This window comes from Lissotriton helveticus, chromosome 8 (genome assembly GCF_964261635.1).
Source record: "Lissotriton helveticus chromosome 8, aLisHel1.1, whole genome shotgun sequence".
NCBI lineage: Eukaryota > Metazoa > Chordata > Amphibia > Caudata > Salamandridae > Lissotriton > Lissotriton helveticus.
The window spans coordinates 1,357,284,766-1,357,308,668 of NC_136069.1; the positions used below are offsets into that span (position 1 = coordinate 1,357,284,766).

General features: G+C 46.3%; 1 protein-coding gene across 1 annotated transcript; it reads right to left on the reverse strand.

Moving 5' to 3' along the window:
- Positions 1-1,871: 1,871 nt before the first annotated feature.
- Positions 1,872-3,371, reverse strand: LOC144773896 (endogenous retrovirus group PABLB member 1 Env polyprotein-like). Its single transcript, XM_078658965.1, has one exon. The coding sequence runs from the start codon at positions 3,369-3,371 to the stop codon at positions 1,872-1,874; it is 1,500 nt and encodes a 499-aa protein (XP_078515091.1).
- Positions 3,372-23,903: the final 20,532 nt, after the last annotated feature.

Genomic DNA, 23,903 nt, shown 5'->3' on the forward strand with positions numbered 1-23,903 from the left:
GACCAGCCAATGTTTCCTTGGTCTATAGTATGCCGGACAAAAGAAGAGAAGGTGGGTTTCTTCCTCATCATGGGAGTTACAACCCGGGCAGGTCTTGTCTTCCCCTGGAAGCCACTTTGAAGTAAAGATTTTAATAGGTAAAGTAACCAGCCTCCACTGAACAAACAGTTTTCTAGCTTGTATTGGGAAAATAATGTCCATAAAAGCCTCAAATTCATAGGAATCTTTGGATTGCAAAAAGCGTTCGGTAAGGGTGCCGTTAGTAGTCGAGGTCATAAGTGTCTCAAGACTTTTTTCCTTATAGGTTTGGGCTAAGCGTTTCCGGGATAACCTCTGACAACCCAGTTCTGGAGTCTCCCAAAGCTCAGGCAGCTTTAAACGATATAATTCCTTCTTAACGAAGGTCAGCCATGGGATTCTATCCCCGTGGTTCACGGCCATTACGTGGGTGAGATCATTCCTATAATGTTCAAGCTCGCTGGTGGACCATAGCCTGTGCCAGAATTTTACTGGCTTAGACTCCAGCTCAGCAGCGATAGGGACCAAACCCACATCCAGCCTAAGGGGAGTCAGAGGAGTGCTGCGAGGGAGGGCTAAAAGGCATCTAAGAAAGGTGTTTTCTACTTTGGCAAGATCTGGTCCAGCTCTGTACCCCCATAGCTCGCTGCCATACATTGCAGCTGCTTTAGCTTGCGTTTTATAGAGTTCAAGTGCCGGGCTTATTGGTTTGTAGGTTGAGGTATTTACAACCTTCAGGATTGCACCGGAAAGTTGGGTCAGTTTTAACCTTGATTTCAGTATCTGGGGGTCCCACGACAGATTCTCATGCAGAGTTACCCCCAGATACTGAAAAGTTGCAACCCTTTCCAGGCTGGCCGTCCCCAGAGTGGGATTAGGTCTACTCCTTGTTGATGGATTAAAAATCATGAATTTGGTCTTCTCTGTATTGATCTCTAGACCATGTTGTCTACAGAAAAGACCAAATCCATCCAAAATCCTTTGGATCCCCATTGGGCTTTTGGAAAGCAGGAGGGTGTCGTCATTTGAGCAATAACTGCAAGCTTATGTGAGCCTGGCCTTTGTGGACTTTGTGAGGAAGAGTGTTGGTATACAAAAATGTCCCACTTGACTTTTAAAAAACAAGCATTGGCATTGCCAATAGGTCTTTTAAAGGAATTTAAAGGAATATTGCATGGTAATGTGAAGCTGAGGTACTGGGTTTTTACAGTAGACTATTCACATATTTTCACTACAAAGAAAAAGCAGAGTCATGATGACAAGCCCACATTTCAGTTCGTCCAGCCCACAACAAATTACCCGGCAAGGCCCAACATTTTCATCAGATATCGGTGTACCCCCAATAAAAACGGGCACCTCCTCCTCATAAAACAAGACATATGTAAAGAATCAGGGACAGGTGTGAGCAAGGTTAGGCAGGGTGTGTGTGCGATGAAAAAGGTTTATGGCATGTTGTGCCTTGATGCTATCTCGCTCGGCCACTGGGAAAGAAACTGGCAGGGCAGGTTCGGCCTGGGGCAATGGATTCAGCTTGCCCAGGTCACAGAGAAGTCAATTAAGGTGTACGTGTCCTTTGGAATCGAATTTAGCTGTATTATAAGCCTATGTGAGGGCAACCCACAAAATGGCTGCCGTACACAAAATGGAAGCCAAGGGTTCAGGACGAAAATGCGATTCCGAGGTGAAATCGTCACTCGAATATGACGAAAATGCTTGACATAGTGTACTAGCCATTCTCGGTGTTTTCATATAAAAATCGTCATGCTACGACGAAGTTTTATTCACGAGTCCAGAATTTTCAGAACTACAAACCCTCCTTTTGCCCTTACATAGGCAATTAACCTATCCTCATGCTAATCTGAGTCCATGTCTATATTCCTAAAGTCATTGAGATGTTGCTGTAACATCATCCTAGTACTTAGCTCGTCTCTTGATACAGGTTTCCTTACACATGATGTAGCACAGAGGCCACATATTGCAGGAGCACACTGCATGCACAGACAGAACAAGAAAAGAATGGCTAAGACCATCCCAATGACCATCAGAATTTTCCATCCCCAGGCGGATATCAGTTCCCAGAACCATCCCATTAACGACCAATCTCCTTTATCCACATGAATAGATTCAGAAATCTTATGTAGTTTGGAGATGGCCTGGTACACTGTTGGAGCGTTATCTGGAATGAAAACACAGCAACTCGATTGAATCAATTTACATACCCCACCTCGGTCTGCAAGTATGACATCTAACGCGACCCTGTTCTGAAGGGTCATAAGGCGATCCGACTGGAGCTCAGCAGTCAAGTTACTAAGGGCACCGGCAGTTTCAACTACTGTGGACTCAACCACCCTTGTCAATTGCCTTATGTTCCTGCTGTTAACCATGGGTCCCCAGAACGGCAGAAAACCTTTCACAAAGTCTCCAAATTCTTGTCCCGCAGTGTCTTCTCTGCTGAAGACACCTCTAACTATCCTTGTCTTGTGGTAATCTGCCGCAGCTGTGTAGGTGGGAGGCAGCAGGAACGAAACAAAACATGTGCCCGAAAAGTCAGGGGGCAACCATGTATAGGCTCTATCATGGCAGATGAAATAGGTACCCTTAGCTGCTAAGAACGGAGGGGAAGTCTGAGATGCAAAAACATATGTTTCAGTGCAGATGCTTTTCCCTAGCTGAGCTCTGGGATTCTTGCCAATACCTTGCAGACACAGGTGACCCTGATGGGGTACAATCCAAATCGGGGAAGATCTCTTAGCTTGCTGTTTCTCACTCAGAGTAGCTCCATATCCGGTTACGTTCCATCCTATGTATACTAGTGTCTCATCTCTCGGGATAGTCTCATAAGAAATGTCTTCCGTTATCATATCTACTATACCCTTAACTAGAGCACTATTCTTAGGAGTGTCTTCCACAGAATGTAGGGGGTAGACTTCATGTGCATAGATGAACATTGTTCTGTATGCCCACACAGAACCATTGTGGCTGAAAGGCAGGACCAGATAAGGGATATCTTTGTCCATTGTGTAAGGCATAAGACCACACACCCAACAGTTAGTCGTGTTCATTACTAATTGGTGTTGGTGCAAAAGCTGAACAAAGGAGTTATTAATAAACTCTAATCTCCTAGCGGATTCGTGTTCAGGAAGGGGTTGAAAAGAGTGTGGGGAAACAGTAGAAGGAGGAGGTATGGGCGGTGTAGTGGGTGCAAATGTCACTTGATAAGAGAATAAAACGTATCCAATAAAAAACGTCATTACACTTAATAGAACAAAAATGCATACTATCAGAAAACGTTTTTTGGTCATCATTTCACATATTCTAGCTTTAACGTCCACAGTTTTGGCAGATCTCTCCATCTCGAAAAACTCCATCCTCTCTAAAATGCTGCTCGCGATGGTAGGTTGTTTCTGCTAAGGAATGCTTCTGTCAGTCTAGGGCAACTCCCTTAGACCAACCAGAACTGTCGACCTAACGTCGTCAGCTGCACCCCAAGACTTTGGGCAATCGCGACCCTAGCAGCGGAACCCGGATGGCGGTTCGAAAAGCAAAAATAAGCAAGTTTCTCAGATGGGAGAGCTGCGCTTTCAAAAATAGCGAAAAAGGAAAATTTTGTTTATTTGTCTATAGGTCTCGGCCTCAAATTATAACGTTTTCTCCCAGGCACTGTTTGGTCTTGGAAAAGGAGTTCAGGTTCTGTAGTGTCCAATCGAATTGACGGTGATACAGCTGGTTGCAAAATATTGCCACTTTCTTTCTCAGTAAGTGTTCCTTTTATACGTGCATCGCTGAAAGGCAGAAAACAAGGCACGGTTTCAGTCTCTGAGTCGGCGACACCCTCTTGGACCCACAGGTCGTACGGCAAAGGTAAAGGCACCCTCTTGCAATGTACGCTGTGGATCCAGTGCTTCTTCTCTGCCACTCGAACAGCTGATCTCGTTGAAAGAAGGACGAGGTGTGGGCCGGTCCACCTGGGCTGGTCGTTCTTTGTTCGCTGAAAGTTCATTACCAGCACCCAGGATCCAGGATCGATTTGGTGACCTGGAGCTTCAGAGGCTTGAGGCAGAGTGTTGTGGACCTGTTGGTGTAAAACACGAAATTTAGCCGTCAATTCGTACTAGTCAAGCAAAACAGGGTGTTCGATTTCACTAAATTTTGTGGGCCTTGGCACTCCCCATATGTTGGCCGGGCGGCCAAAAACGATCTCATAAGGACTAAGTCCCACTCGCGAATGCACAGTCATTCTGGTTGATAGGAGTGCTAAAGGTAGAGCGTCAGGCCATTTAAGACCAGAGCTCGCTTGAATTTTGGCCAATTTAAGTTTTAAAGTGCCATTGTAACATTCTACTAGTCCAGCTGATTGGGGGTGATTTGCAGCGTGAAATTTCTGGTGAATGCCTAGCCCTTCACATACTTTCTTCATCACTCGACCCACAAATTCACTTCTATTGTCACTCCAGACCATTCCAGGCATTCCGAATCTGGGGAAGAACTCTTTCACAAGGGCTTTAGCTGTGGATAAGGCAGTGTTGTCTTTTAGGGGTAGGTTTCCACCCATCTTGAAAAGGCACAAACAACAACGAGTACGTATTTTAAATTGCTGCACCTTTCCATGTGGATGAAATCTAGCTGCAAAACCTCGAACGGATACGTAGGAGGTGCAAAATGACCAGCTGGAGTTGGGGTTCCCCTACCAGGATTGTATTTCAGACACACCATGCAATTCTTGACCACATTCTCTGCACACTTAAGAATTCCAGTATTTTTCCATACTGGAGCCAACAACTTGCAAATCCCTTTCACACTGATATGAGCCATTCCATAAGCCATTGTAACCACTGCAAGCACATACGCATCGGGCAACAACCATCTCTGATCTGACAATTCAATCCAACAACCATTGGCATCCAATTTACCCGTACTTTCTCTCCACACACTCAATTCTTTCTCTGTAGCTTCAGCTTGACTAGATTTCACACTCTCTATCGTGTCTTCACACATTCCAACGTCACCAACCCATCTTGCAGGGCCTGCAACATACATTCGGCTCATCACATTCCTCGCTGTTTCTTTTGCGATTTCGTCAGCAAATGCATTTCCACGACCAACATCATCAGTCACCTTCTTGTGTGCACTACATTTCACAATCGCAACTTGCAACGGCAAAGTCAGTGACTCAAGAAGCTCATTCACCAACTGACCATGCTGAATCTTAGCTCCATGCGAAGTCAGGAACCCACGTTCTTTCCACAATCGTCCAAAACTATGGGCCACACCAAATGCATACTGGCTGTCGGTATAGATAGTCACTTTCATTCCTTTCGACAACACACATGCTCTTGTAAGTGCAATCAACTCTGCTGCTTGAGCTGAATTATGTGCTTCAACAATTGTATGCAAAGTCGTGACAGCATATGCTGCAGTCGTATCACCATTCGGAAGCTTGAAGCATGAACCATCCACCCATAAGGTACCATCACACATTGCAAGGGGAGTATCCTGGAGGTCTATTCTCCCTTTCGTTTCTTCTTCTGTTCTAAGAAAACAATCATGCTGTTCTGAATCATCTAATTCCTCTACAATCGGCAACAATGTAGCTGGGTTAAGAGTGTTGCATCTTTTTATGTGCACATGACTCGCTAACAATGTCAACTCGTAACCTGACAATCGAGCACTAGTTAAGTGCTGTGTCTTGGTTCTGTTTAACAACGTGTCCACTGCATGTGGAACCATCACAATTAACGTGTTATTCATCACTAAACCAGCAGACTGTCGAATAGAAACAGCTGCTGCCGCTGTTGCTCTTAAACAACTCGGCAATGCTTTAGCTACTGGATCCAAAGTCGATGAAAAATATGCACATGGACGCTGCTTGTCTCCAAACAACTGTGTCAACACCGACAATGCACAACCTTCTTTCTCATGGACATACAATGTAAAGGGCTTTTTGTAGTCGGGGGTACCCAACACAGGAGCCGAACATAATGCACTGCGCAATTCAGAAAAACTTTTCTGACACTCTTCAGACCATGGGACGGGATTCGGTGTATCTTTACAAGTTAATGCCACCAAAGGCTTGGCCAATAATGAAAAATTCGGTATCCATTGTCTGCAATATGATGTAATGCCCAAGAAAGCACGCACTTCTCTCTGTGTTCTTGGCACACTCAATTTCGCTATTGCCTGAATTCTTTCTGGGGTCAGTTTCCTTCCCTCCTTCGATAAGAGATGACCTAAGTAGGTCACTTCTTGTCGACAATATTGCAATTTTGAGAGAGACACTTTGTGATGCAGATCACACAAATGACGTAACAATGACAACGTGGCTTCTTTACAGATTTCCTCAGTATCTGCAGCAACAAGCAAATCATCAACATACTGAATGAGGGTAGCGCCATCAGGTAAAACAATCGTATCAAGCTGTGTTTTTAGAGCTTGACTATATATCGATGGACTTTCACAGTAGCCCTGTGGAGCGCGTTTAAAGCGGAAGCTTCGACCTCCTAAACTGAAGCCGAAAATATCCCTACTCTCCTCTGCAATCGGGATGCTGAAGAAAGCATTCTTCAAGTCAATCACCGAAAACCATGTTGCAGAAGCTGGAATCATGGTCAATAGGGCAGTTATATCAGGGACAACTGGAAATTGTGGCACAACTATTTTATTCACCTCTCTAAGATCAATCATGAATCTGTAAACAGGTGACTGGGAAGGGTCAGTTCGTTTCAAAACAGGCAGAACAGGACTATTGCAAACGTTGCCTCTTGTCTCTTCAATCACATCTTTTTCAATCAAATCGTAAATGATTGCTAGCAACGCTTTTTCACCTTCACTAGAAATTTTGTATTGGGGAATTCGTGGCATTTTAACATTGGCTTTCAATGTCACAACATATGGTGGTATTTCCAAAAGACCCACATCATTAGGACCAGTAGCCCAAAGAATATTAGGGAGAGATGACAATTCTGTTGGAAGTTTATCCCTTGACAAATACATTGGAGAAATCACTTTCTTACCCAGTGTAAGTTGTACTCCTGAAGGAGAACAGTACAAAGTCGCATACAATCTTTTTAACAGATCCAATCCTAGCAAGTTTTCACCACAACCTGTTGTTAAAATAAGGGGTGCTTCCAATTCACAAGGTCCAACAGAAAGGGACAAAGGGTCAGAAATCGGGTTTCTAACTGGGGCGCCAGAAAAACCTACTGATACATTCGTTTCGCCAGACAAAGGTGCGCCAGGGAGTTTGGAGTGCATAATAGAACTCTTTGTAGCACCAGTATCCAACAGAAAAGGTTCTGACACACCTGATGTAATTACCTCAACGTATGGTCCACTCTGATCTACTGGAACTGAAACAACTCCCTCTCTTTGTCTATGGCTGTCCTAGCAATCATTACCTTCCATATGCTCATCTTCTGCATAGTGATCATCAGCATAGTACTGAGCCGTCCTTCCAGACGCGTTATTCTGCTGATCAAACCTATTCATTGAATTCTGAGGCGGAAAGGAACGAGCGTTCTGGGGGAAATTTCCACGTCCTCTACCTCTAGGCGCTTGCTGAACACCTCGACCTCGTGCACCTGAGACACCATTCGCGCGCTGTAGCAAAAAAGGGCAGCTATACTTGAAGTGACCCTCTTCCTTACAATAGGAACATTGATTGGGACCTACAGGGACACGTGGTTAAGTATACTCGACTCTTTGCGCGTTCCTCTGAAACTGTTGAGGCTGCTGATAGTTATTCTGATAGTTACTCTGAGCACCACTATTCTGACCACCACGTGGCGGGTACGCTTGCTGTAACAGAACCTTCGTTTTTAACTCTTTCGTTTTCTTCTCTGCTCTATCTTTCTCTTCTTTGTCTCGATTTTCGTAGTACTGTGCAGTAGCCAATATCTGTGCTGAAGAGGAAACTGCCCAAGAACTCTCTGAATCTTTTAACTTTTTACATAACTCGGGTAACAAATTATGCACAAATTTATCGACGAACAATCGTTGGCCACCTTCTGTGCTCATATCTTGACCACTGTGGTCGACAAACGTCTCTTCAAACCTGGTGAAGAAATCAGACACCGTTTCATCTTTCTTCTGCTTACACGCAGACAATTTATCCCAATTTACTCGCATCGCAGGCATTATAGTTTTCATGTAATCAATGATCTTACCAGGAAGTTCTGTTACTAAAGGCTCGGGTTTAGCACCACCAACTTGTCTGGCATCTGCAGCAGCAATATTAGCCCATGAGTCACCTAACTCCTGATCATGATCTGCATGGCGAATCTTTCCCCATAAAGGCTGTGGAACAACATTCCCAAAGAACATGTCTATGTCAGCTAAATTCATGATGCATGACCCTGCAGTCTGTGACAATTCCTTGTAATACCCTGCTTGATTTTTACGGGGATCAGGTAATGTCTGCTTAAGGGCCAAAACTTCAGCTCGCTTCCATGGAACATGTACCCACACACGCTGAAAGTGTGGTAGAATAATTGCATTAGCATTCGCATCCCCATCTCTCCAAACGGGGGGAACTTCTCTCATGGGATAATGTCTCCCCTTCTTCTTAACAGAGGAATCAGACTCAAACTACGACCTAGAAACACCTTCAATCCTAAGCGACAACAACGTCGCAACTGCTTTCTCAACATCTGAACCCACAATTGCGCCTTTTGAAAACTCAAACCGTACATGGCTCAACTCGGGCGGATTAGAGTCCAAATCATTGCCCTCTAAATCTTCACACAGAAAAGCACACATTTTTTCAACAACGTATCTCTGCTTTGATGCTTCCCACTGATGGAAGACATCCATAACAGATTTTAGATCATATTCCATCGGGTCAGTCACCCATCTATGTGCCAAATGATTCAACGTTTCCTTCTCCCTAGAATCAGGCAGGTGGCTACGCAACTGTGTGCGCTCAGAGGTAGGAGCTGGACTTGCCGCTCCAAAGAAAGGATATAGAATACTAGTAACAGTACTAGCCACTCTCTGACGAACAGAAGGAGAGGTCGATGAAAAGACCAGCGGGAAAGCAGGGTGAGGCAAGCCAGATGCAGAGGCAGTATCAGGAGGAGTACCAGGAGTGGTAGTCGTTATAGTAGTTAAAGTTGTAGGAAGTATAGGAGGAGCAGATGTAAAGGCCGGTGGCCCTTGAGGAGGCTGCACCGGAGGAGCAGGAGCCAACTGAAGAACAGCTGGTGGGTGCTGTAGAGGAGCAGGAAGCAATGCAACCACGGGTTGCGCAGCTAAAGGTTGCGGAGGTGCTGTAGCAGTCTGCGCATAAGGGGGTGGCGAACTTAACAAATGCGACATTAGAGGATCTTTTTCAAGCTCTTTTGCTGCATCTTGCTGAAGAGGCGGCAAAACTGGATAACATTTATCTATTACCATTTTACGTTGCCTGTGCAACTGCTCACTCATCTGTTCTTCTTCGTTATCTTCAAACTGCATAGCAGCTTGCATTATCGAAATACCCCTTTCTCTCTTATTTTTCTTTGCTAGTTTAATTTCCTTCTGTTTGGCTTCCTTACGCCATAGGCGGAAAGAGTCAAACATCGCCGGCCGGGCTTTCTTCTTAAAAAGTTTAACTTCGCGGTTATCTAAGATTTCTGTATCAAAGCTACCATATTGGGGCCATTTTAAAACACCATCTTTTATGGTGTAGCAGATCCACACTTCATTATATGTGATGGGGCCTACTCCATGTTTCACATACAATTCATAAGTTGGAGTTCCAATCGGAGGAACCGGACACGAGTCCTCCAATCGGGAATCCCTATTACTACAACCAAGACAAAACAAATTTCCAAGTCTGCTAAGACCAGGCATCTTCGCTCACTAGTCTAGCTTCAAGCTTCAAAGGATTATCGATTACGATATTCTCGTGAATACACGAGTCCTTCGGCTTTGGTACTTGCAAGTTCCAAATCAAAGATCCCGAAGGGATACCCAAACTAAGAACCAACTAAGGACTGGGAGACGCTCCACTTATACTTAACTGAGATATCGATGACGTCACCAGAAGACTCGTCTATCGTTTCGCTCTACCAAACATCAAGGGTCCAAATCAGGGTGATAGCCAGGGCAGCAGTCCTTCGTAGCCGTCGGGAAGCAGGGAACCTCGCAGCAAAGACATTCGGACCACGTCGACATGCAGGGGTCGATGAAGTGGTTGGCCTTCCTCCAGAATTTTCACACGAAGCTCCTCACGAACCTCAGGCTTGGACCGGTACCGTTGGTATCGCCCCACGTTGGGCGCCAGCTGAGGTACTGGGTTTTTCAGAACCGGTACCGAACCGGTAACCCAGCGGTGTCAGGGTACACCCTAAGACCTCGAGTACTTTCCTGATTCAGACACAGAAACTCAGAGTCTTCTAGGTGAAGTCAAAGATCGAATTTATTGGCTGCAACCAAGTAACAGGCGTCCTAGAAGTACAACAGCACGGTGTGTATATTCTCAGGAGACTGCTCAATCTTACAAAGCCAGTCTTCTCTTTTTATACAAAATATTATGCTTCAGGCAAACATTCTTAGATTTACAGTAGACTATTCACATATTTTCACTACAAAGAAAAAGCAGAGTCATGATGACAAGCCCACATTTCAGTTCGTCCAGCCCACAACAAATTACCCGGCAAGGCCCAACATTTTCATCAGATATCGGTGTACCCCCAATAAAAACGGGCACCTCCTCCTCATAAAACAAGACATATGTAAAGAATCAGGGACAGGTGTGAGCAAGGTTAGGCAGGGTGTGTGTACGATGAAAAAGGTTTATGGCATGTTGTGCCTTGATGCTATCTCGCTCGGCCACTGGGAAAGAAACTGGCCGGGCAGGTTCGGCCTGGGGCAATGGATTCAGCTTGCCCAGGTCACAGAGAAGTCAATTAAGGTGTACGTGTCCTTTGGAATCGAATTTAGCTGTATTATAAGCCTATGTGAGGGCAACCCACAAAATGGCTGCCGTACACAAAATGGAAGCCAAGGGTTCAGGACGAAAATGAGGATTTTGAGGTGAAATCGTCACTCGAATATGACGAAAATGCTTGTACATAGTGTACTAGCCATTCTCGGTGTTTTGATATAAAAATCGTCATGCTACGACGAAGTTTTATTCACGAGTCCAGAATTTTCAGAACTACAAGCATTGCAAGTAGATAGCATGGGAATGGATAAGTATTTGTGTGGAAGCAAAGAACTGTAGAATAATATTTGTGTGGCTTAAAACTCCAGGTGACACTAGCACTCTCAAGACAGACCTAAAAAGTATGTAGGTTAAGGACTGCCTTCCTTCAATATGTACTGATGCCAGAAAAAAACGTAATAAATTATTTACTCATCAAAGACACTTTAATCAATCAGGACTTATAAAGTGCAGCTAATCACCCAATAGGGTATCCAGGCCCTTGCAGTTGCCCTGAGTTTCTTTTTTAACAGCCAGGTCTTGAGGGCTATTCGGAATTCCGGAAGGGAAGTGATAGTCCAGAGGTGCATGGTGAGGTTGTTCCAAGTCTTTGCTGCGATGTGGGAGAAGGAGTGTCCTCCACTTCTGCTTCTGTAGATGCAGGGAGTATGGGCAAATGAAAGGGAGGTGGAGCATAGTCTTCTCAAGGGTTGGTGGAAGTTCAGGCGGTGGTTAATGTAGGCAGGTCCTTGGTTGTGTAGAGCCTTGTGTGCGTGGGTCAGCAACTTAATTGGCATCTCTTCTGTACTGAGAGCCAGTGGAGTTTCCGGAGGCGGGAAGTGATATAGGTTTGTCTGGGAAGGCCAAGGATGAGTCTGTCTGCGGTGTTCTGTATGGTCTGAAGTTTCTGTAGGAGGTGTGCGGCTATTCTTATGCAGAGGTCATTGCCATAGTCCAGTCGGCTAGTGATAAGGGCTTGCGTCATGGTACGTCTCATGTGTAGGGATAGCCACTTGCAGATCTCATGTAGTATGCAGATAGTGAGGAAGAAGGCAGAGGAGACGGCGTTGAACTGTGTTCAGAGGTGAATGGTGGAAGGTGGAACCGCTAGGTTCTTCAAGTAAGAAAGCAGATGATCCATCTGAGCGCATCCCCTTGGTTGCCAATGTGGTGGAGTCTTTCGATCAGTGTGTGGTAGGATATGGTGTTATAGGCTACCAAGAGGTCAAGGAGGATTGAAGCTGCTGTTTCTTGTCAGTTGAGGAGGGTTCAGATGGATTGGGAGGTGCTGAGTAGCTCACTTCACCGTGTTTCCATGCATCATGAAATGTTGCAGTGGTGATAGAGGTGATGAATAGGGTGGTGAGTTACTGGCCAATTGTTTGGTTTCTGAGGTTGAAGATATTCCGGGCATGGGTCTGTGGGAGCTCCTGTATGGATGGATTTCATGGTGGAGGTGGTGTCCTGGATGGAGAGAATATTCCAGGAGGTCAGTGTATGATTTGTGTCTGTTACGGTGGTGGCGAGTTTGTCGAGGAAGTCTACATGCGTGGTTCGGATTTCAAAGTTTTTGTATATGGTCACGATCTTGATGTGGAAGAAGTGGCAAGGTTGTCACACAGCTCCTGTGAAGGAGTGATGTTGTTTTCGCTGGCAACTGGGTTGGAGAATTCCTTAACAATGTTGAAAAGTTCCTTGGTGTTGTTGGCACTGGTTTTGATGCATGCACCAAGGGCTGTCTTCTTTGTTGCTCTCAGCAGATGGTGGTAGAGGTTGAGAGAGGTCTGCTGTCTCATTTTGCTGGTCTTTGAGTTCTTGGGTGTACCAGCTGGCCTTTTTAGAGGATTCTCTCTGGATGCTGCTCTTGAACGGGACAATGCTGTCTGTGCAATTAGTGATCCAGGTGGCAGTAGCAGGTTGTTTGCCCAGCTGGTCTAAGAGATTTTGTTCCACCTCCGGTGGGGACCATTGGTCATCTTGAGGGGGGTGGTGTGGGGGCTGGAGATGCTCAATGGATGATGGAGTGATAGGTCCATGCGAGTTCTGTGACATGGCTGTACTTGATGAGATTGCTAGAGGTAAACATTGGGTCAAGCGTGTGTCCTGCACTGTGTGTAGGGTTGTGGATGATCTTGGTCAATCTGAAACTGCTCATACTGTCGAGCAGGAGTGCAGTATTTTTGTCATTGGGGTTGTCGATGTGGAAATTTTGCTTGCAGAGGAATATGCAGTCCTTGGGGTCTAAGGCTAGAAGCTCAATGAAGCCTGTAAAAGTGTTGCAGAAGCTGTAGTGTGGGCCTGGGGGTCGGTATGTGAGGGTGCCTCTGATGGTTGTCTTGTCATCCGTGTGGAGTTTGAAGTTGATATGCTCCATGGGGGTGGTGGTGTTGTCAGTGGTGGTGGTACACTGTATGGTCTCTTTGTGGATGATAGTTGTTCCTCCTCCCGGCTTGTTGGTGTGGTCCTGGTGATTGATTTTGCATCTGTAGGGGATCGCTGTGGCAATATCTGGGATCGATGTGGGGAAGACGATGTTGGGTGTGAGGGTGGTGATGAGGTCCCCTAATTCAGTAGAATGCTTGTACTGTCAGTGTGTCTTGAGAAGGGTGCTTGCAAGATGGTGTTTTTGTTCATGTGGTGTCACCTGAGTCGGCACAGTGGCAGTGTTAATTGCGGCGTTCGGGGTTGAAGGTGTAGAGCTCGGCTGTTTTCAGGGGCAGGAGGGCTAGTGGTCATTGCACTGGGTTAGTCTCAGGTGCAGATGGGAACAGACAGGCTTGCCTTTGGTGCACCTTTGGCATGCCAGTGCCACACTGCTGCGCCCGGTCACGCTGCGATGGCATTAATAGGTCCTGGGGTGGGCAGGGCTCCTATTGGTGGGAAGAAAGGTGAGTGGGAAAACCTGGTCAGGAAAATGTCAGTGGGAAAACCCAGGCAGCTACGGTGACTCTGGATCAGTCTGGAACAAGCAGGAACTGGAGGCCAAAGGCAAGCTAAGAATCCAGGTGCCTACTATTACGATGTTATGTGTGTGCTCCGAAGGTTAAGCTCAGGCAGTTTGATAAAAAAAATGGTCTAAGCTGTATGGAGGGCAAGCAGTTTTTTGCAGAAGCACACAACCTCTGCCAAATCAAAACATATAACCCTGGCTACCCACATGTGGGTGGAGCCAAAGTCCCTATCCTAGTGAGTCCCACATGATTTTTCTGGCGACCGCTATGCAGTTAAGCCAGACCATATAAAGGTGGTGGTGTTCTTTGTGGTGGAAGCATATGAAGGAAAAAAGAAACAAACAAACAAACAAAGAAAACAAGAATGAAAGAAAGACAGAAAAGAAAAAAGAAAGAAGGATACAAAAAAGAAAGAAAGAAAGAAATATGCCAGCTATATGTGGAACAGTGTGGGCGTACCTTTGCCTGCCAATACAATGCAATGCAATGATTGCATTGGAAGACAGAGGAGTGCTCGTACTGCTGCTTGAATGGTGGTCATTACACTGATCAATTGAAGGTTTAGGCTATTTAGGAGAATACATATTTTTCCCATTTGATGTATATCAAAATCCTGACAGTTGGAGGATTTTTGGACACATTACAAGGGTTGCTTCCACTTTTGCTTGTCCTCATGAGGACCCCAGTGACGTTTTTATAGGGGGGGCTAAATGTCGATGTATTGGGCTGTTGTCTTCCGTTAATTGTGGGTGTGTGTACAATATAATTTATTTAGAAGTTCTGTGCTTCCAAAATTGTATTACCAACCAACAGTGTTTTATTATTTGTAAATGCCACCTTGGCACTAGCAATCCCTTTTCACTGCACTTGTTTCTGGAGTCCCTGCTTGTTGATTTACTGTCCACCTGTGTAATTAAGTAAAGAATTTGACGGGGCGCTAGAGGGCGCGCTTACGGAATGGCTGCCTAGACACGCAGCTCCCGTCCCTTGGTACAAGATCCTCCACTGATCCTGCGCCACGGGGTGCTGATTCACCCCAAAAGTTCTTATCCTGTATCCTGGCATCGTTCTCCACACCCGATCCAAATTTGGAGGCTCTGCGTGCACCAGAACCGAAGATACGTGCAGCTGCAGCTTAGCCGACTCTGCCACTGGAACTGAGGCAAGCGCCGGTCCGGCTGCCATATCCACGCGACCCTGGGGATCGCCACGAGGCTTCAGGCCGCTCTTCATCGCCACAGCCTGCGACCCTACTGTGAAGGAGTGCGGCGGTCGCCGCGCAGGTAGGAGACGACTGTGGGCCCTGCCTCGGGCTGGATCGCCCCCCCCCCCCTCCTCCGATCGCCGCTAGACCCTCACTGCTGGTGCTAGGAGGGGGGCTGCTCTTCGCATGCCGGACGAGGCTCCATCCTGCCCGGACTGTTCCCCGCCTCACTGACGGTACTGGCTTGTGCGGCGCGGCTTGGCGGACCTGCAGGGACTGGGGCCTGCCCCGCCGCGCTGGCACTTACCGCTGGAGCGTGCTCCTTGCCTGCGGACCCCTGCGCCGTCTCCACGCCAGATGGCCCTGTCTGGTTGAGGATTTGCTGTATCTCTACCCTGCGTGGAGGCCCTGTGTTGCCCCCCTGTGTGGCGCTTCCCGTGAGGCACGCTATCTCGCTGCTGACCGACGCTGCCTATCCTGCTGACCTGGATCCTGTTGACCTAGGGCTGCTGTGGACCCTAATGCCTGGGACTCGTTCTCCATTAGCCCAACACCGCTAGTGACCTCAACGAGGCTTGCATATCTCTGCTCGGACATTCACGGGCGCTCCACTGGGGCCTGGGGGGGTGCACACCGGCGGGGCTCAGCGACGTCTCTCCTGCTCTGCTCTATCAGATCGGGCTGCGTTTGGGTCCACCTGCCCACCCCCAACTGCCCACTCCTTACAAGGCCTATACTCCTATCGAACTGCCCTGCTACTGCCCGTCCGGGTTTGTGGTCCGTCGCTGGGAGTTGCCATGGGGCGACCTGAGAATCGCCAGCCTAAACTGAGCTTCGACAACGCGCGCAAGAGCGCTAAATCGACGCAGATGAACCCAGGGCCGAGCACATCTTCTCCACAATCCACCCCCCCGCCCCCGGCCCCGGCGGCGGATCTTACAAGTCTGATCCAAGAGATGCGACAGGGTTTCGCCACTGTCGTGGAGAAGGTGGATGGGGTCACGGCCCGGTTGGATGCCCTTGTGCACAAGGTTGACCGCCATGAGGAACGCATTACGGCTGCGGAGCAACGGATCTCCGACAATACAGAAACCACCGCGACCCATACGTCACAATTGGCCAGGATGGACAACCTGCTACGGGTCATAGCGGCAAAGAACGAAGATTTGGAGGCACGAAGCCGCCACAACAACGTGCGCATAACGAACGTGCCGGAATCCACGGCCACGGGCAGAATGGAGCTCTACGTGGAAAAGTTGCTTAAAGGGTCCATAGGAGAGGACGCTTTTTCTCCTCAGTTTATAGTGGAGAGGGCCCACCGATCACTGGCACCAGTGCCCCAGCCTGGCTTACCTCCTCGGCCTATAATAGCACGGCTTTTGAACTATCGTGATCGCGACACGGCCCTCAGGGCAGCCCGGACTCAGAAATCACTGCAGTATAATGGGGTTACGTTCTCAATCTATCCTGATTTCACGCCGATGGTCCAGGACGAACGGCGCAAGTTTCTGCCCGTAAAGAAAAAGCTGCGGGAAGCCCAAATTGACTACGCCCTCCTCTATCCGGCGAAACTACGAGTTACCCATCAGGGTAAACAGCGTTTCTTTACTAACCCGCAGAAGGCCGAGGATTTTTTGAAATCGGTTCGAACAGCGCACAGAGGCGGAAATGTGCCTGCAGAGTGTGGTAAATAAATAAATAATACCTCTCTTTTTAAATGCATAAATGAATAACAGATAGCTCAATAAAATAAGAGTCAAGATTCGAGGTAGTAGGAGTTTTGCAGGTTTAATACAGCATAAGGACAGGAACAAGACAACCTGCACAGGAATAGGATGGCAGCGCTGCCGGGGGCAGAATCGGGACAAGGACCAGGATAACTTTTTAATAACAGTACATGAGCATATATACATAACGCAAACACATAGCATTACATTGCAATAGGCGTAGCAGTGGGTGGAGCAATAGGCGTGACGCGTAGCAGTCGCGAAAGATAAGGGTGAAAGTAGGTGTAACAGGGCGTATACATAGACATGTGATGCAAACGTAACAGAATATGTCATGAATGGGGCGGAAACATGGAGGGGGCTACCTAAGGAGCCGGGACCTCTGACCTAATGGTGCGCGCAAACTGGCAATGACGTGTTACTAGGAGAAGCTGGGGGCTTCGAACTCTGTGCTAGGAGCAGAGACTGAAGTCTGGAGAGTCAGGGCGACATGTACCTAAACAGTATCTAGTATCTGATGTTTAGAGAACATGTTGATAGAATCCAAAAGTTATCGGGGTAGAGGCTAACAGACTCTAAGACTGGAGCATGCATTATTCTATATGTAGTGCGTGATGAAGAATATTAAATGACCATTAAAATGCAGTATTTCTCTAACGTGGAGACGTAAAGGCTAGACAATGACGGAAACTATTGATGCAGTTCAGTAGCTTTAGGAATGCAGAGAAGGAGGACTGAACTGATAACTGGAATCATAACATACTCTTGGCAGACTCAGAGACAGAGCTAGGCTGAGCCGGGCACTGCGAGGCAGGAAGTAAGTGAAGGGTCGAGGATACAGGTGGGGGCTGTATCACTCCTCAGCGAGGGCTTCAGGAGACAGGAGCTGATGTCCAGGCCCTTTTGAGGCCTAGAAACGGGGACTTTACAATGGAATAACGTGCACACTGAGAAACGTGGCAACGTAACTTCACATAGGCCTGATATTCGTAGTATTCACGAGAACTGGAAACTGACATACTAGAGGTGGACACAACTGTAATTGCGTCATTAATCGAACATAGGGAATACATATGCATATTAATCATGCACAGATAACATATGATGGATGACGCGTAGGGACACAGAACATGGCAAAATTTACTTTTCCACATTCCCTCCTTGTCACTACGTTTCCATCAGGAAACATCAATATTCATGATACCATCTATCATTTCATACAGTATCATTTGCTCGTCTCGAATTTTCTGGGAACGTGTTTTAGAACGGGGCTTGGGACTAGGAATACAAGAGGTAGCACAAATGCCGCAAATCGCAGGGCCACATTGTATACAGAGGCAGCAGCTGAATATGATCGCTACTGCAATACCTAGAAAGGACAAGACTTTCCATCCCCAAGCGGAAATTATATTCCAGAACCAACCGGACCATGTCCAGGTGCCTGGATCTTGGTGTAACAGATGGGCAATTTTATGGAGTCTGGTTATAGCTGAATAAACAGACGGCGCGTTATTTGGAATGAAAATGCAGCAACTAGATCCGATGACTCTACAGGCCCCGCCCCTATCGGCCAATATGACGTCAAGGACGAGACGATTCTGTAAAACGACAAATCTCATAGCAGATTGCTCTTCAGTTAAGTTACCTAGAGCAGAGGCAGTCTCATTGACTACTACTTCAAGGGTTCTGGTTAACCTACGGATTAGCTTACTATTCTGGATAGGTCCTATAAAGAAGAAGAAACCTCTATTGAAATCTGTATACTGTTCTAGAGCAGTTTCAGTATAATCGACAATGGGGGACTCCCTTCTATGTCTAAGGTGTACTAGATGTGTGTTTCTATGATAATCAGATGGGGCTAGGAAAACTGGTGGCAGTAAGAAGGCAATGTAACAGGTTCCCTCCCAATCGAGGGGCAGACGAACATATGCGGTCTGACCACAAATAAAATAAGAATGGCGTGAAGCTTTGAAAATAGATTTCCCACTGTCACTATATTTGACAATAGTAGTACAATCACTATGTCCTACATGTACGGAACCATTATTTCTAACACATAATTCGCCTTTGACTGGTAGTACTGAAATAGCAGGTAAGTCTGGAGTGGAATCAGACTGAACATTCAGGACCATGAAATTTGAAGAATAATTACCTAAGTTGTAAACTTCGTTTTCTAGATCTAACCCTGTTCTGTGGGGAAGACCTTGCTTGTCTGGGAAACATGTACTGTTAAGAAAAGACATATCTGTTGAGGATGACGTTAACGTGGACCATGCTCCACACGAACCATTATGTGAAAATGGATAAGGAAAAAGTGGCAGAACTCCCTTCGGTGTCTGGAAAGGGGGGAGTCGACCACACACCCAACAATTTGTGGCATTGCTGGTCTGGTGTGAATAATGTAACATGCGGATGAAAGAATTATTACGCATAGCGAGGCGGTAAGAGAGTTCATGAGGAGGCAGATCACTAAACGTGTGCTCTACTGTAGCATTAGAAGACTCATTTATATGAGAAACTGGAAAATACAGGTAAAATGCATAACTGGTGCAGGAAATCATAATACTGAGAAATAATATGAAACATAGAAAAACGATACATCGGATTGAGTTTTGACTAACTCTCTCACTATGGGGGTCTATTTTATACATGTCAGAAACAGTCTAACCGTTTCACCTAGGGGAGGACTTAGACAATCAAACTGGCTGACTTATTTTACTAGACCTTAACTTGAGTTTATACTCCTGTTGCGGAGTTTCCTCTAACAGGGAGGGTGCAGTAACATTGTCTTTTGCGGGACAGTCCTTAAGAATAGTACTTTGGAAGTCCTTAGAATCCTGGGAAATGTTCTTTGAGACTGGCTTCAATCCATAAAATTTCTTTATATGCGAAAGATGCACCCAGCCTTTGCGTCCCTCCAACTTCACGGCTGTACGGGTGGCCAGGAGGACCTGTCGGGGCTCCTTCCAGCGAGGCTCCAGCGGTCGAAATTACGCACTAGGACCATGGATCCTGGAACGATTTCATGCGGTGCCACCTCGGTATTGTCTGGAAATGCGGCAGCAACCTGTGAACGACAAGAGTTGAGGGCAGACATCAAGGAAGCTAGGTAATCTGTCAGCATATTACTTGAAACATCGGTAATACTTCGGGGTCTAGGAGTACCCCACATATTTGGGGGGCGGCCGAATACGACCTCGTACGGGGACAGACCTGATCTGGAATGTGCGACCATGCGCATGTAGAACAGAGCAACTGGCAGAGCTACTAGCCAGTCTACACCTTTCTCTTGACAGACTTTTGCAATACGGATTTTCAAAGTCTGATTATGTCTCTCTACGAGACCGGCTGCTTCAGGATGGCGTACACAATGGAACTTCCACTGGTATCCTAACAATAGGGAAACGTGCTTCATGAGTTCAGATGAGAATGGCTGGCCGTTGTCAGAATATACGACTCTAGGGAGTCCGTAACGGGGGAAGAACTCACGAACCAACTGCTTGGCAGTGGTCGCGGCTGTGTAATCTGGGACTGGATATGCCTCCGTCCACCTGGACAAAGCGCATACAACTACAAGGACATACTTGAAACCTCGACATCGCTCCATCTGAATGTAATCCATCTGGAGGACTTCAAAAGGGTGGTCAGGGGGCTGGAATCCACCTTGTTCCACCGGGACACTTTTACCTGGATTAAACTGGCAACATATCATACAGGTACGGACTTTCTGCTTGGCTGCAGCTCGTAAATGCTTGTTGAACCAAATATTCTGGATACTGTCTAACATAGCTTTTTCTCCTAAATGTGCTGGACTATGTGCGGTATTAAAAATGACTTGAACCATAGAGTCGGGGAGAAACCATGTGGCTCTACCCTTTGTTACCCATCCCTGACCTGTCTGGACCCCTCCTTGTTCAGACCATTTCTTGATTTCATCGGGAGTAGCATGTAACTGGATATCTATGACATCTTGAGTAGGGTCTTTAACTGTCATACATGTAGTCGGATCTGGAATGTGTGTCGGTGTCTTATTTACTGGAATGTCTGGTGTCTGAGCTGTAAGCTTGGCTGTGCGATCTGCTAGATCATTACCCTGGGAAATAATGTCAGTAACTTTCGTATGTGCTTTGCATTTCATGATAGCAATGGATGTCGGTAAATGTATTGCATCTAACAGAGCCTGAATGAGGAGACCATGCTGAATCTTGGTTCCATGAGAAGTCATGAAACCTCTCTCCTGCCAGAGCACTCCGAAGTCGTGTACAACTCCAAATGCGTAACGTGAATCCGTGTAAACATTAACTTTCAGGTTCTTGGCGTGTATGCAGGCTTGTGTCAGAGCAACTAGCTCTGCTGCTTGAGCAGACAGGGTGTCAATACGGTGGGTTTCAATAACTTCAGTGTCAGTAGTCACTGCATACGCGGCCACTAGTTCTCCTGTATTAGTTCTCATGCATGAACCATCCACATAAAGTGTCAGGTCGGGATCTGGTAATGGAATATCTGTCAGATCTTGTCTTGGCTTGGTCATGATATTAACTATTTCCACACAGTCGTGTGTGGCAGAATTCGAAATAACTGATGGTAATAGTGTAGCAGGATTTAAAACGTTGCAGCGTCTGATTTCTATGTGCGGCTGGAACAGTGTCAATTCATAACCTGTTAAACGTGCAATTGTCAAGTGCTGAGTTTGTGTTCGGTTTAAAAGAACTTCCACGGAGTGTGGAACTTGTACTGTCAGGGAATGTCCTAAGACTATGGAATCACTTTGTCTGATAGCTAGTGCTGTGGCTGCAACTGACTTGAGGCACGCAGGCAGAGCCTGGGCTACAGGATCTAATGTGCTCGAAAAATAAGCACAGGGCTTGTATTGTCCTGCTTGATCTTGTGTGAGGACAGATAATGCTGTACCTTCACGTTCTGTGACGAAAAGTGTAAAAGACTTACTGTAGTTCGGTGTTGCTAGAACCGGGGCTTGACATAGGGCTTTCTTTAACTCATTGAAACTGAGTGTATGTTCAGATGTCCAAGGGAGGACAGTCGATACGGCTACCTCCTGTGTCGTTAACTGTATCAGTGGCTTGGCTAGAAATGCATACTGAGGAATCCATTGTCTGCAATAAGAAGTAAGGCCGATAAAAGCTCGTACCTCCTTCTGGGTCTTGGGCTGGGGAAGACTCGCTATTAACTGGATACGGTCTGGTGTCAACTGCCTACCCCTCTTGGACAGTAAGTGTCCTAAGTAGACCACTTGCTGGACACAGAATTGAAGCTTCGAAGGGGACACCTTGTGTCCCATCTCGGCAAGGAAATACAAGACTGTAAGTGATGCTCGCTCGCAAGCACATTCAGAACGGGCTGTGATCAGTAGATCATCGACATACTGGAGCAGGGCAGTGTCAGTTGGCATGTGAATGTTGTCTAGTTGTCTCTTGAGTGCTTGACTGTAAATACTAGGACTTTCTGTGAAACCTTGAGGAGCGCGTGTGAACATATAGCTCCTTCCATTTAAACAAAATCCGAAAAGGAACTGGCTGTCTGGATGAATGGGGACACTAAAAAACGCGTTCTTGAGGTCTATGACTGTAAAAAATGAGGCTTCGGAATCAATGGCTGTCAATAGGGAAGAGATATCTGGGACAACTGGATACTGGGGAATAATACATTTATTAAGTTCTCGGAGATCAATCACTAAACGATATACTGGAGGTGCATTTGGATCAGTACGTTTCATGACTGGAATGACCGGAGAATTACATACATTGGAGTCAGTTTCTACAACTACTCCTTGAGCCATGAGCTCGTCAATAATTTTGGATAAGGCTGCTACCGCCTCAGGTGGCAATCTGTACTGTCTGATTCGTGGCAGGACTACACCTGGCTTGAGAGTCACACGATGGGGTGTGATTTGCATAAAGCCAACATCAGTTGGACCTTGCGCCCATAGATGCTGCGGAACATTGGACAATCTTGGATCAAAATCTCGTAATACATAGTGACCCTTGAAGTCACGTAGGAACAATCGTATTCCCTCTGGGGAACAGCATATAACTGCACCTAACTCTTTCAGTGTCTTAATGCCTAATAGATTCTCTGGACATGACTTAGTAAGTAACAGATCAGTAGTGCGGGACAATGGACCTACTTCTAGTGTAACTGGCTTTGAAATTTCATTTACGATAGGTTTTCCTGAAAATCCAAGGGAAACATTTCTTGAGCCTGAGAGCGGAGCCCCTGGAACTTCGGCGTGACTTATAGTGGTCCTACTTGCCCCTGTATCAATCAGAAACCTTCTATCTTTCCCTAATACTTGACTATGAACATAGGGACCTTCTTGATCTACAGGTATCTCGATGAGAGGCAAGCCTACCTCCCTCTCTAGGCTGTTTCATGAATATGGCTGATACTCTGGATACTCAGACTGTGCATACTGGTACATCTGCTGTGTAACATGCTGTGTTGCAGCGATAGGCTGCGGAGCTGTAACTGTCTGTGGTGCATTCTGTGACTGCGGAGTCTGTGAAACTTGTTCTTGTCTAGGCGGACGTGGTCTTTCTTTAGTCTTACCGGTAGCTATGTTGTGTTTCAGAACTGCACACTCGTTTATAAAATGACCTGGCTGTTTACAATAATTGCAGTTCCCTTTCTTGGGCTCGTTCTAAGGATTCTCTACTTAATTCTGACTTTCTGATTTCTTTTTCGGTTCTTTTATGAGATTCTTTGCGCCATAACTCAATGGCATCTTTCTGTGACTGTCTGGCTTTCTTTTTCCATAATGCTTCTTCTACTCTCATGATGCACTCGGCATTCCATGTACCAGATACGGGCCATCTATACTTTTCCTCTAACTGTTTGGTATACTCTACCCATAAATCTAGATACAATATGGCGCTTATGCCATGCTTCTGATACATAAAATGACCTGGACTGTCCCTAGGCGGGACAGGAACTGCTGCTTCTAGCAGACCTTTTCTGGTTTTTAACTGACGCAGTTTTGAAAAGAGCGGCATGACTGATCTATAACCTGGACACAACACAATACACAATAAAACACGATAATTACTTCGCACTCATACCACGACATTAAAATACATGAATAA